At 34.3% G+C, this 14,063-nt stretch overlaps 1 protein-coding gene across 1 annotated transcript in view; it reads left to right on the top strand.

The window, feature by feature from the left end:
- Positions 1 to 10,995, top strand: part of LOC100257655 (twinkle homolog protein, chloroplastic/mitochondrial) — a 30,849-nt gene extending 19,854 nt beyond the window's left edge. The window contains exons 16-21 of the mRNA XM_002268816.5: positions 1,908 to 1,991; positions 4,038 to 4,169; positions 8,106 to 8,202; positions 8,271 to 8,405; positions 8,557 to 8,624; positions 10,600 to 10,995. Coding sequence (XP_002268852.1) covers positions 1,908 to 1,991; positions 4,038 to 4,169; positions 8,106 to 8,202; positions 8,271 to 8,405; positions 8,557 to 8,624; positions 10,600 to 10,645 — 562 coding nt within the window. The 3' untranslated portion in view covers positions 10,646 to 10,995. The remainder of the gene's footprint in view (positions 1 to 1,907; positions 1,992 to 4,037; positions 4,170 to 8,105; positions 8,203 to 8,270; positions 8,406 to 8,556; positions 8,625 to 10,599) is intronic.
- The last annotated feature ends 3,068 nt before the right edge of the window (positions 10,996 to 14,063 follow it).

The raw sequence follows: 14,063 nt of genomic DNA, 5'->3' as shown, positions 1-14,063 counted from the left end.
AATGACCTTCTTTCTAATATGTCTAATATGGGGTTTGAGCAGAGGTGGATTAGTTGGACAGGTGGTGTATTTCCACAACTAGCTTCTTAGTTTTAATCAGTGGAACTCCTTCGGGCTTTTTCCGCAGCACTAAGGGCTTGAGACAAGGCAACTTGTTATCTTCCTATCTTTTTATTTTGGTCACGGAGGCTCTTAGTCAGCTATTGTTCAGAGCCAGATATGGGGGCTTCATTGGGGGGTTTAAGGTGGGAAGAAACAGTGGAGAAGGGAGGTATTTGCTCCATCTTTTGTTTGTTGATGACACTCTAATTTTTTGTGAGGCCAATAGCGACCAACTAAGATACTTGAGTTCGGAGTTTTTGTGGTTCATGGCGATTTCTGGTTTGAAAGTGAATAGAGATAAAAGTGAGTCTATTCCCGTAGGAAGGATGGAGTCTTTTGAGGATGTTGTTTCGATAATGGTGTGTAGAGTAGGGAAACTTCCTACTTCTTATTTAGGACTTCCTTTGGGTGTCTCTTTCAAATCTTCAAAGGGATTTTTTGTGGGGTAGTGGTGCCTTGGAGAAAAACCCCATTTGGTGAATTGGGGTTTGGTTTGTGCTGATAAGTAAGAGGGAGGCTTAGGAATCTGTAGTCTTGTGGCCCTAAACAAAGCTTTACTTGGAAATGGAGTTGGAGATTTGTTGTAGAAAGGGATTCCTTTTGGAAACAAGTCATCATTGACAAATTTGGGGTAGATGAAGGAGGGTGGTGTTCGAGAGGAGTGAGGGGAGGCTACGGTGTGGGGGTGTGGAAAGCCATTAGAAAAGAATGGGAGGGTATTCGTTGTAGATCCCGCTTTATTGTAGGGAATGGGAGAAAGATCAAGTTTTGGAAGGACTTGTGGTGTGAGGACCAAATGTTGAAAGAAGCTTACCGTAATTTATTCCTTTTGGCGGTTAATAAGGATGAGTGGGTGTTAGATGCTTGGGAGGAGGGCAGGGAGTTAGGTAGTTGGAATCCTCACTTTTCAAGACATTTTAATGATTGAGAGATGGAAGAGGTGGAGGGCTTGTTTCGAAAACTGCAACCTTTGGTCATGAGAAGAGACGTGGAGGATGTTTTGAGTTGGAAAGAAAGTAGGAATGACATTTTTTTTGTTAGATCCCTTTACAGCTCTTTCATGAGGGCCTTTAGTGATCCTTTTCCTTGGAGTATTATTTGGAGGTCTTGGGCTCTAATGAGGGTGAGTTTTTTTTCTTAGGAAGCGTCTTGGAACAAAATTTTGACCATCGATCAGCTCAAAAGGAGGGGATGGAACATGCTGAACAGGTGCTACTTGTGTAAAAAGAAAGAGGAAACTAGTAATCATCTAATCCCCTTGTGCAAAAAGGCTACAGTGTTATGGAGTTTGATATTCTTTCTTTTTAGTGTGCAGTGGGTCTTGCACTCCTCAATTAAAAGGAATTTGCTTAGTTGGCATGGTGCTTTTGTGGGCAAGAGAAGGGAGAAAGCATGGAGGGCTGCCCCTTGATGCTTAATGTGGACTTTATGGAAGGAAAGAAATGAAAGAGTGTTCAATGATATCATATTGTCCGACCAAGCCATAAAACATTCTTTTTTGTATACTTTTGTGAATTGGGCTAGGGTGTATTTAGAGGATCATTTTTTGTCTATGTTTGACTTTATAGAATGGTTGTTTGTCTAGTTAGGGGAAAGGTTTTTTGTCTTTCTTTTTGCCTAATTACTTGGGCGATGTTTGTATTCTTCGTGTGTATTGTTTTCACCGATTCTAGGCTTTTCTAATACAAGCTCTCATTTACCTATCCAAAAAAAAAAAATTTGCATCATTTTATTTTTACTATTTATAACTAACATATTCACTTGTGCATGCTATGATCATTAACTCTTCTCTTGCTTCACCATAGGTATGGGGAATCTATTGAACGAATGACTGTTGAGGAGTTTGAACTAGGGAAGAAATGGTTAAGTGAAACATTTTATCTTATACGGTGAGTTAAATTTTCAACTTCTCTGTGCATATTTCAGGCAGAGTTGTCCTAGGAGTTCAATTCCATGATTAGTGATTGCGCACCTGATTATTGATGTGGCAAGGGGTTGTACTTCATATCCACTTCACTCAATTCTGGATGATGTCCTTAATTCTGCATTTCCAAGTTGCCAAGTCTGTCCTTACTAACAAAAAATAGTGTGTATCATATCCTTTACCCTTTACACATCACAGATTAATGCTGCATTTGCAACTTGCCAAGCCTATCTTAATCAGCAAAGAGTAGCGTGTGTGTCTCACATCCTTATTGTTTGTGCATCATGGATTAATTCTGCATTTCCAGCTTGCCAAGTCTGTCCTTACTAGCAAAGAATACAGTGTGTGAGCATGTGCATGTGCTCATCGTCTCACCTCCTCGCTATTTATGCTTCTTGGATTAATTACATCCTGTCCTGACTACCAAGGACGTGTATGTGTGCATGTGCGTCTACTGTTTATACTTCAATGATTAACAACCAACCCTGTTCTAACTGGCAAAGACATGTGCATGTGTGTGTGTGAATTTGTGCATGGGTGAGTGTGTTTACTGTTTAGCTTCGCAGCTTAGTGGCTAACTGTCCTAACTAGCAAAGACGTCTATTTGGGTGTCTCTGTGTGTGTGTGTGTGCACGCATGTGCATGTCTATGTCTACCTGTGTATGTGTTTGTGCGTGTGTATTTGCATGCATCCCTGTCTCTGTGAGTATCTGTGTATGCCTGTGTTATCGTCTCCATGTGCATGTGTGTGTGCCTATGCATTCGTCTGTCTGTGTTATTGTGTCTGTGCCTGTCACATCTTTGATGGCATTTCACAAATTAACATCCAACCCAAGATTTGTGCATGCATGCACATTCATTTTTTTCCACTCTTGTTTCTAGTTTGTCAAATTACTTCCTATATACACACACACACACGTCAAATAATAATAATAATAATAATGATTAAAAAAAATGAAAATTTGTGTCTATTGACATACATGCCAATAGCCTTGCCACAGTAATATATGCATGCCTTATGTGTGTCAGAATTAGGGGTGTAACTGTTTTGAACATGTGTGGCTATTGTTGTGATTAACAAAATGCCTTGGCCACCTGAAATTTGATCAATTCTGGAAAGCTTGGGGATTTGTTTTCCTTCAGGACGTGTACCCCTCAAGCCTGATGTCTTGGTTATCTTTCATCCATCCACAGTAATGAAATTTGACCAAAATTTCACCATTTAACTTTTTCATCAGAGAGATTACCATGTCTGCCTACTGCAAGTGAAAGTTACCCTAATCTTCTTGTTCTCTCCATTTGACAGCAACAAAGACAGCACCTTAACCACTAAATTTTGCTTGTTTTTGTGGTGGCTTTTCTGAGGTTTTGTTGATCCATATGGATTCAATGCTTTGAAGTTTGCCTTATATTCTTACAGCACTTCCCACAAAAAAAAAAAAGGGAAAAAAATGAAAATGCATATGTTAAATACATGCTTTGTCTATTCTGGCTAGGATTTGTTTATAATTAGCATTTCACACCCATCTTAATTCCATAATTTATAAAATCTCCTTGCCCTTAAGGCATGGCTCAAGTGGTGGAGAATTGGGAGGGTTTGTGGGAGGTTCCAGATTCAAGTCCCTGTGGAGACACAAAATTTACCTATCCAAATATATATATAAAATTTCCTTGCAACAATCTTCTGCCAATCAACCTTGATGATTTATAGGTATTGGTCCCCTTGGATATCCTTTTAGAGTGCCTTTATTTGAAGAATTTTATAGTGAATTAATTAAAAGACTCTTATGAAATGCAAACTAAATTTATCTTAGGTGGGTAGATTCATTGGTGTACTTTTTCTTGCTGAGTTTATTTATCTGAAGCAGAGTTTATTCAGTGAACCCTTTTATACTCTTGGATGATGATGTTTACTCAAATTATTCAGTTCCTTTTTATGTTCCTACTGTTGCTTGTAAGTTTATTGAACTATTACAGTTGTTTGAATTGATTTACATGCTGTGCTGAGTAGGTGCGAGAAAGATTCTCTTCCAAATATAAAATGGGTTCTTGATCTTGCAAAATCTGCAGTTCTAAGGCATGGAGTGCGTGGGCTTGTAATCGATCCATACAATGAACTTGATCATCAGCGTCCTCCAGGCCAGTGAGTCCTTCACCTCTTTTGCCTCTTGAACCGTGCTGTTTGTGATCTTTTCTCATTTGGTTGTATTTTGGGTTTGAGTCTAGCAGCAAACTTGATAAGCAACACAAGCACACATACAAAACAACAGCCCACTGGATCTGATTGGAAAAAGATCACAACCACCCACTCCAAAAAGAAGTATTCCCACAGATTACATACATTTTCAGAATACAAACTGAGGTTGCCTTATTTTAATGTTGTCATGAAAAACAGTTATATATAGCCAATAAATTATATCCTAAGCATAACTTTGAGAAGATAAAAAATTATCTTTGGGCCAGGTTTCACTATTTGGCATTTCAAGGAGATCTCAATTTTATCAGGGGCTGTAGTGTGAAACTAGGTGATTCCAGAATCACTAGAAGCATGTAGTTCTTTAATAGTCCAGCTAGGGATTCTGCTTGGTTTACATAGTTCAAAGTTGTTGTATTGGTCATTAGCTCGGAAGGTGCTGAGGAACATCGGTCTTGGTAAGTTGGGTTGGTATCAAACGATATGCAAAATATTTTAAACTAAATGTTATAAAGATAGGCCAAAATTACAAATATTATGAGAAAAATAAATGCATTTAGATGAATTTTAAAAAATTAATAAAATAATTCAACACAGTTGACATTGTCCAAAAAGTTCACAAAAAAAGGCTTTTGGATTGATATATAATAATATTAAGGATTATATGATAATATCAAATAGTCATAAAAACACGAGTTCAAAACCCTCATTTTAAATGATATATATATATATTTTAAAATAATAGCTGTTTCCATTAGTATTCATAAAAATATCCATATAAATACATGAGTTCAAAAAATACCCACATATAAGCATATATATATATATATATATATATCCAATACCCACATTCATAAAAATACTACATATTATACCAAATATTCAATTCATATTTACCATGTCCATATAGACATCGAATAAAATACACAATATATATGTATCTTTTTTAATATAATACCATATACTATAGCAACTATTCAATTGATATTTCCCCAATTTAATCCTCTGCTCAAGCCTCTTAATGCCTCTTAATAAAATACCATATACTGTACCAAATATCCAATTTATAGTTTGCCCAAGTCGAGCCTTTGCTGATTTATATAGATTTATTTTTTGTATATTTACTTAATAGATTTTACAATGTATATAAGAAAAGAGAAAAATTATAGAAGGAAGAATACAAAACAAATCCTTACAATTTGATCATAACTTGCAGCAATGATAATAAGCAAATCCCTAAAATCAAGGAGCTAAATGTGATAGCTACAGATCTTCTCCTTGCTTATTGAAATTAAAATGGTCAATCCCTAATAACTAGGATCAAATATGAAAGCTAATATAGGAAGTATAAAAATTGAAACCTCTAAATATTTTTTTGATAAGAGTATATATATTAAAAAGAGGTGCCAAAATAGCGACCCATGATATATAAGATAAATACACTTGCCTTACCTAGCTCAAACAAAAAAAGCTGCCAAAATGGAGGTACAAAAAACATCCCCACCCTCAATGAGAGCTTGCTCTCTAAACTTTCTTATGCTTTTTGCACACAAAGGACCCATTCCATCCCAAAAGTGTTGCTCTAAATGAAGAAGGAAACACCCAAGATACCTTAAAAAGAGTAAAGAACATCTCCCACAAAGCCCTTGTCTTTACACAATGGAGAAGGATGCAATCTATGGATTCTTCATGCATTTGACAAAGATAACATCTATTTGTTAAAGACCATCCCTTTTTCTGAATTTGGTCCAAGGTTAAAGCTTTTTCCCATGTTGCCTCCCAAACAAAGAAGCTCACTTTTGGCTACACCCACGAATTCCAAATGAATTTCATTGGAAAAGAAAACACTGATGACATGCTACCATTGAGAAGACCTGACAAATCTCTTAGTCTTCATTGGTGCATTTTATGCATGGGAAGTGGAGAATCAATTGATTATCTTTTTCTACATTGCCCTTTAACATTGAGGCTTTGACATAAGCTCTTTAGTCTGGCCAAGATGGATTGGGCTTTGCCCAGGAGTATTGGTGATATGATGACTATCTCATTTAGAGGGTTGGGGACTTCCATCATAGGCAAGAATCTTTGGCAAATCGCTGCCCTCTCTGTACTTTGGATTGTGTGGCAAGTGAGAAATGTTGGGATTTTTGAGGAAAAGTGGAGAATGGAGAGGATGTCATGGAATATTCTTAACGTTTATTCCTCTCTATGGGCCTCTTGTACTGTCGCTTTTAGAGGAGTTTCACTTAGTGTTATTCAACTTAGTTGGCTTTTGATTTGTAATTCAAAGGGGGTGGATAACATTGAACGGAGTCGAGTTCGGTTTTGAGGACATTTGTGTATGCCTATGTGTATAGTTCTCCTTATCTAGTGAAGATGTATAGTCTTACTTTGATCGAGTTTTATATTTTGAGGGAAGGACCTCTCATCCTTCTCTTGTTCTTTTATCATATTTAATATATCTTTTATTTCTGATAAAAAAAATCTCTAAATATACAATTAACGCGTAAATAACCTACACCATGTCATTGACTCACCACCAACAACAAAGAAGTAGATCAGAGGAAGGAAGACCACTGGCAACAAAACTATTGCCTCTCAAGTTAAAAGCACCATAAAAACATTACGAAGAAACAAAGATGGGCAGAAGGAAGGGCATTTTTGTGCCTTAACTTGACGTCAGTTTTTGAAACTCACTTGAGTCAAGTGAGTTGTTTCAATAAATAAGCCAAGTCAGCTGATTCAAGGTCAAGTCTATGTTGAATCATAACTCGGATATTGAAGATGCTTCAGACCTGATGTAGGCGGATATGACTCAGTTGAATTGTACTGGACTTGGCCAATACTTTGAGCCTTCTTGGCTGATCCTCCCATTAGAAGTCTTATTCACACAATATACAAGAGAATCTGGCCTACAAATGATTAGACAGAGGCAAGTTCATGAATGAGTTTGGTTCAAGATTTCCTAACATGGTGCAGGAGGTGTTGTTTATGCCAGGCTTTTCTGATCACTGCCTGGGCTCTCTAAGAGATGGCAGGATGCATGTGAAAATACTGGGAAGGCCATGAATAAATGAAAAGCTCAAATCATGAAAATTAAGCTGAGTGCGGAAATAAGCTGGTTTTTTAAGATCTGAGAGAAATTTTTGCATGTGTATCAGCTTAAAGGATGGAAATAAGCTGGGTTTTTAAGATCTGAATGAAATTTTCATGTGTTGATGGGTGTGAAAATAATGGGAGGGCCATGACTTTATTAAAAGCCCAAATTATGAAAAATAAGCTTGAGATCTGAAAGAGAATTTACCATATGTGTCTATTAGAAACTGTGCTCCTTGGGAAAGTGAACCTAGATACATTAACTTTGAAGAATGAAAGTTTCTCTTTGACTCGTGTAAAAGATAATCAATAAATACATCAAGCAAAATTAGGCTTTCAGCCAGATCTGTCAAAATTTGGGTTTACTCAACTTTTTCTGGGTTGTATTTATTTATTTATTTATTTTTTGGTTTTGGTCTCTCTCTCTCTCTTTCTGTTCTTTTTTTCCTTCTTTTTTCTTTTTCTACTCTGGTTGGCCTTCTTGTCAGCAACATTTGATGTCCAGTATCATTGCTCAAGTTTTTGATTTCACACAAGCTTGCATAAGTAAAAATTAAAAAAAGAAAAAGAAAAAAGGAAACATCTTTTGCAAATGGATTTTATATAACCTCTTTTAAACTCGCCAATGAGAATTTTCTCATATACTTGTGTTGATAAATAAATTGCTTACTTATCTAACAAGATTTAAATCCATTTCTTCTCATACTCCCTTTGTTACTTTGAGGGCTCCTCTTATGGTGCATTCTATAAATTTAGAGAGCATCCCAACACTAACCTAATGTGTTACAGGACGGAAACAGAGTATGTGAGTCAGATGCTGACAATGATCAAGCGATTTGCTCAGCATCACTCTTGTCACGTTTGGTTTGTAGCACATCCTAGACAGGTTTGTCCTTGTGACCTCTATTTTGCTAACCTGTATCTTCATTTTTCTGACCTTTTGACTCTTACCAGTTGCACCAATGGAATGGGGGTCCACCTAATATGTATGATATCAGTGGAAGTGCACACTTCATAAATAAATGTGACAATGGAATTGTTATTCATCGTAATCGAAATCCAGAAGCTGGGCCTGTTGATCAAGTGCAAGTAGGTTTCATTTACGAAGTTTATTTTATCAATTTGTTATTGGTTATCTATTTATTTGTTCTTGGAAAAAGGACAAAAAGGTGGTTGGCCATTTTTCAAGGTTCAGGAATGGAAACTTATTCTTAAAATCTCTTAAATTATCAATTTGCAGGTTTGTGTGCGAAAGGTACGGAATAAAGTTGTAGGAACAATAGGTGATGCCTTCTTGTCATATGATAGGTATGGGGCTTCTTTTTCTCATTATTGCATTGTGTTTACTCAAGTTTGAGGAAGAACACTTCAATGGCATATTTGTGGAATTGGTTTTAGTGTTTAATGCACTAATGACTTGCTTTTAGTATTTGTGGCATATATAATTGCACTTAGTGTTTATTGCACTAATGACTTGCAGCATGCCCATTACCTTAGGGACATTAATATCTTTCCCAGGAAACCAGAGGAGTAATACTCTGTCTGATAATCATATTGAGTGCCAAAATTTAACCCAAAAAGAAAAAGCTGTCTAATTTGTTCAGTGCTACTTCCATTTTTATTTTTTGAAACCATATGCTTTGAATCCAAATCTGTATGAGAAATCCAATCTCTCTCTTAGGTTATCTCTAACTTATAATTTTTATTGTCAAGTTTTTCTGTTTTTAGTTATGTGAAGATGGCGATATTTTGATTGTGAATTTGTAAGAATAATGATTGTTTTTTTAAGGTTTAGTTTATATGATGATAAACACACAGAATTGTTTTGCCTATGAATTTGGGAGAGGAAATAATGACTTTTCTGTAATTTGTAGGTGAATTTTTGGAAACAGAGATTTGAATTGTGCTTAGTTTTGTGAAAGAGTATATATTTATCTTTGGTAATATGATTTTGCTTTTTTCAAACAGGCCCTCTCTTTTCAGGGATTTTGTATGATGGTTTATTTATTTATTTTCTTTTTCCCTTCTTTTGCCTCCACAATTTTCTTACATCAAACTTCTGCTCATACAATTAGGCCAAGAATATGACATATTAAATGTTTAAGAAGCGTATTATAATATTTGAAATTTTTTATGTAAATATTGTTGAAAGAATGTCATTACAATAGTATAAAGGCAGCAGCTGTAAATTACAATGTTTTAAACTTTAGATTTTTAATTTATGAAACAAACAGTTTCTGGCAGTATCAATAGACTTTCAGCACTTAGGCCTTGGATATTAGTCATTCAACTCTGAGGTTTTCGTACTTAATTTTAGTTTAACCAACCCAATACATGCAATAATTGAGAAGGGAAAGTGCCTTGTGTAGGATCAACGTTCAAAGGACAGGTCGAGTCTGATGTGACTTGGCCAAGTTTGATATGAGTAGGCCAATTATATCCATAACAGCTGTTACTGAGATGATACCAAGACCTGGTATTAGATTGTTTCTAATTGCCACAATGAATTGGCTGATACAGCATAGTCATGGTCGGTACAGCCAAAGTGTTGGCTGAGTTGTGATCAACATGGCCAAGTTAATGACCAAGTTGCAGCAGGGTGTCAGAAAAGCCTATATAAGTTTTAAAACCATTTTGACTACATCATTCAATATGAAATTGACTAATGTATGTTTTTAGCTGAAAAATAATTATGCCTGAAGTAATAGAATTTTCAATTTTTAGTACTATATAAACCAATATAAGCATGTGCTTTCATGATTATTTAAAAAAAATGTCTAATGTAAGAGATGGTTTTTATTTTTTTAGTTTGTTGAGTCCATCAAATTGTAATTATTTTTCTGAAAATCTTCATTATTCTTTTAGAACTTTTTTGATCTTTTTAACCAGCATATTGTGTGTGGCTCAATGTTGACCAATCTGTGATCCCAAGATTGATCTACTTAAATGATTCCTGAGTTAGTGGCTGATATCGCAACTTTGAATCATACCTATAATAGTCGCCTAATTTTCCAAAGATTGAGGTGAAAGTTCTGCTTAGCAAGTGCCTATTTTCGAAACTCCTGAGAAGTATAACTATGATTTCATAGCCCTTTGGTGATCTTCATGCCGCATGATTGCCAATTAGAGATGGTAGCTATGAATCTTCTTGTTGTGCATGACATAAGATAGGAGGATCTGGATCCTGCAATCTTCTGATGTCTATGTGCAAAATCATTGTTAAATTTCACCCTATTGTTTGAAATGTTGCGAATGTAAGCTTAGTTTGATGCCAATTGTGCAGGATAAGTGGTGTGTACACAGACATTGATGAGACTTCTGGGGAATGAGATGCATAATTTATGTGGTTGGAGTAAGAACAGGCTTTGATTACACATGTATCCACTGATGTCTATAGTCTTAACGTGAAGGGGGCCTTCTTATCTGGTTATGCAGATTACAACAAACTGAAATGATTGAAACAGTGGCTCCTTCATGACTACCTAGAAAATCTAGAGCAAAGATGAAGGTATATATTTTACCCAGCTACAGTTGATGAGTATTAAGCTCAAATTTTGCATTGTTAGATTTTTGTCTGCAAAGTGTATGATCGATTTTTCTCACTATTTTCGGTAAAAAACTTGGTTCTGTCGTATAGTCAACAATCTAAAGACCTAAATGATGCATGTTCTGTTTTGCATTTTTTTCTCCAAACAAGAATTTGTTCATTCGTTATATGTTGATTCTTTCATCTCTGAACAAGTGAATGTGTTCGTTCATTATGAGTACCAATCTGAAGATTGTAACCCAGGAAATGAAAAATAAGTAAATAAATAAATAGGAAAATATGCAAAGACAGGTGGTTCAAGAAATTGGAACTCAGGTTGGGAGTTTTGGAGTGATTTGGCATATATTCTGCAGTTTTCTCAAATCTAGATGTTACCCCATTTAGAGGGCTGTCTTATAGAATGAACAAGGAAAATGTAGATGAATCTAAACTTTTCCTTTCCAGTTAAATCTGTGGGTAATGTTGCAGAAGCGCCCTTATATTTTTCTAGCCTTTTCTCTCCACATATTTCACATTTCATAGCTTGTTTTTTGTTGTGAATTCAAATTGCCTGCCATAGATTGGAAACCAATTCACAGCTTTAGTTGAGCTCATCGTAACTTACCCATAAATGAGTAGGTTTGTAAAGGGAATGGGGCGGGGGTGGGGTCGGGGAAGGCTCCCCGTTCCCATTCCTGTCCACGCTATAGTAAATTTATTCTTCATCCAGCCTCATTCTCCATCTTAGATTAGGCAAAGGTAGGGATTGGGAATCCCAGTTAGGGTAGAAATTTGAGATACATATATATATATATATAATCCAGGGTGGGTAAGGAGACAGGTTCAAGGCGGGGAGTAGGATCCCCATCCCTACCCCCGTTTTGGGTTTATGGAATTTTCCTTGTCCCTAGCCTTGATTATCACTCTCCATCCTTGGCCCTCACTTGGGACGGATCCCATGGAGACCTAACCCTTGTTTGGTTTTTGTTTTTCCTTTTAGCTATCCCTATAAATGAGAGGGTTGTCAAATGAATTGTAAAAATAAGTTTCCAAGGTTTGTTGGGTAATTGTTTTTAAGGACAATTTTTTAAGATTGTTCTGTGATGATTTTAACCTGAAATATTTTTAGCTTGTTCATAATATTTTTAAAAATAATTTTTATATTGATTGCTTTATTTTTAATCATTTTACATGCTTATATAATTATTTTTTTAAACGATCCTTGAAAAAAAAAAAAAGTCAAAACAATTAAAAGATAATCTCTAAAAGATACTCGGTTTGGATATTGTTTTAAAAAACAGTATTTTAAAATAATTCTTTAAAACAAATTTATAATGTTTTGTAGAATAAAAGTTTGTTTCGAAAATAAATAAATTTAATCTTTTTTCATCTTTTTAAATATTTAAAAAAAATAACTTTTATATGTAATGTTTAATTTTTAATTATTTTTTTTATACTTGTATAATTATTTTTCAACTTAGTACTCAACAATTTAAGTGAAATTAATCTTTTTATTTACTATGAACTGATAGTGTCTTTCATGCATTTAGGCTAGCCAACCTATGGTTCACATAAGCATACCTATTTGAGAGATTCCAACACAAAATAATACCCTTAATTTTGTATGACATCATACTCATGTGATTGTGGGATTGGCAATGGCATTGGGTTGTAAAAGCCATTATACAAATTGGTACCACCGGTGTTTCCATTTCATTATTGTTCCCAACCGTCCAAATCTCAAAGCATTTGTGCCAACTGCCAACACTCATCTCCTATTTGTTTGACCAATTCTTCTAATAACATGGGCCCTTTCTACTGGCTAGTTGCATTAGAATACAATTTATTACCTTAAAAATAAATGGAAATCTGCATATCTTTGTAGCACATGAGGACGTGGGTTTGCCAACCAATCAATAATGCCCACAGCCTTTGCCAATTGGCATGTTAATGGGTAAAGTCAAGGGCAGGCACAGAAGAACAAAGATGCTTTGCAACGGGGCACTTTGTTTAAGAGCTGTGTCCCGATCACACGAATGACAGCTAAATCTTGGCCAAATGTTGGGGCAAGGCGTAATTAAAATGAAATTTATTATTATAAATGTAAATTTATATGGTATGAACTCCATTTAATAGAATGATATGATTTAAAATCAATGATTGAGGTTGTAAAAGGCAAATACAAAATCATTTGTATATTCAAATTCACCTCATGTTTGTCTTTTAAGCTATGAAGTTTCCCTTTGCTTCTTCTACCAAACCCTCTTTATAACCAATAAGCCAATAAGCCAAGGAAAGGAAGGTTTTATCCATGCACAAATATTTCTTATTTTAAAGCATTCAATGAATTAATATTATTATTATTTCTGTTGGGCTATTTATTAAAAAAAAAGAGAAGATAAAGTAATCCCTAGATCCAAAAGATGGTCTTTATTTTTTGAAAACAAGGAAATTAAGGGTGTATTTGGTAACTGTTTGTAAAAATAATCTTGAAAAACAGATTTTAAAAACTTTTTTTTTGATATTTTAGAGAACAAAAATCTTTTTGAAAATTTAAAATGTCTTTAATATATTTTTAATTATATTTTTGAAAAAACAAAGATCATTTTTTTCAAAATAAAAATTATTTTTACATTCCATTCCAAATATTTGTTTGAAATTCAATTGAATTTCTCAAAAATCTTGGTGGGTTTCAATGAGCTAATTATTTTTGGATAACGGTTATAAAATTGAATTCCTATTTTGTAATTTAATCACATGATTGTAAAACAACGGATATTATACTTAATTTTGTTGCTTACGATTTTAATATTATCAAATTAAATACTTATTTTTTATGGTAAATATATGATGTTAAAAGGGTAATCTACAGATTTTTTAATTTAATGACATATATGGTTAATTTTCACTCTTTACTCATTTTTTACCATCAATAAAAATAACAATATTAAGTGATAAATATTTTTATAATTAAATTGATAAAAAGGATTCCTAATTGGAAAAATAATCTTTATTTTTGAAAATATGAAATATGATAATTTTAAATAAATATAGTCCACATGAATTGACATTATATTTTGAATTTTACTAGAAATAGAATTATATATATCCAAAAATAAAAATATATTTAAAAATATAAAAATAATAATAAAATAATTTAAAATAAAATAATGAAATAATATATTACTTTATAAAAACAAAAATCCTCTCATTAAAGATCC

The sequence above is a fragment of the Vitis vinifera genome, chromosome 10, assembly GCF_030704535.1.
Source record: "Vitis vinifera cultivar Pinot Noir 40024 chromosome 10, ASM3070453v1".
Taxonomy (NCBI): domain Eukaryota; kingdom Viridiplantae; phylum Streptophyta; class Magnoliopsida; order Vitales; family Vitaceae; genus Vitis; species Vitis vinifera.
Note: the sequence above shows the minus strand (reverse complement) of the source record. Positions and strands in the feature narration are given on the sequence as shown.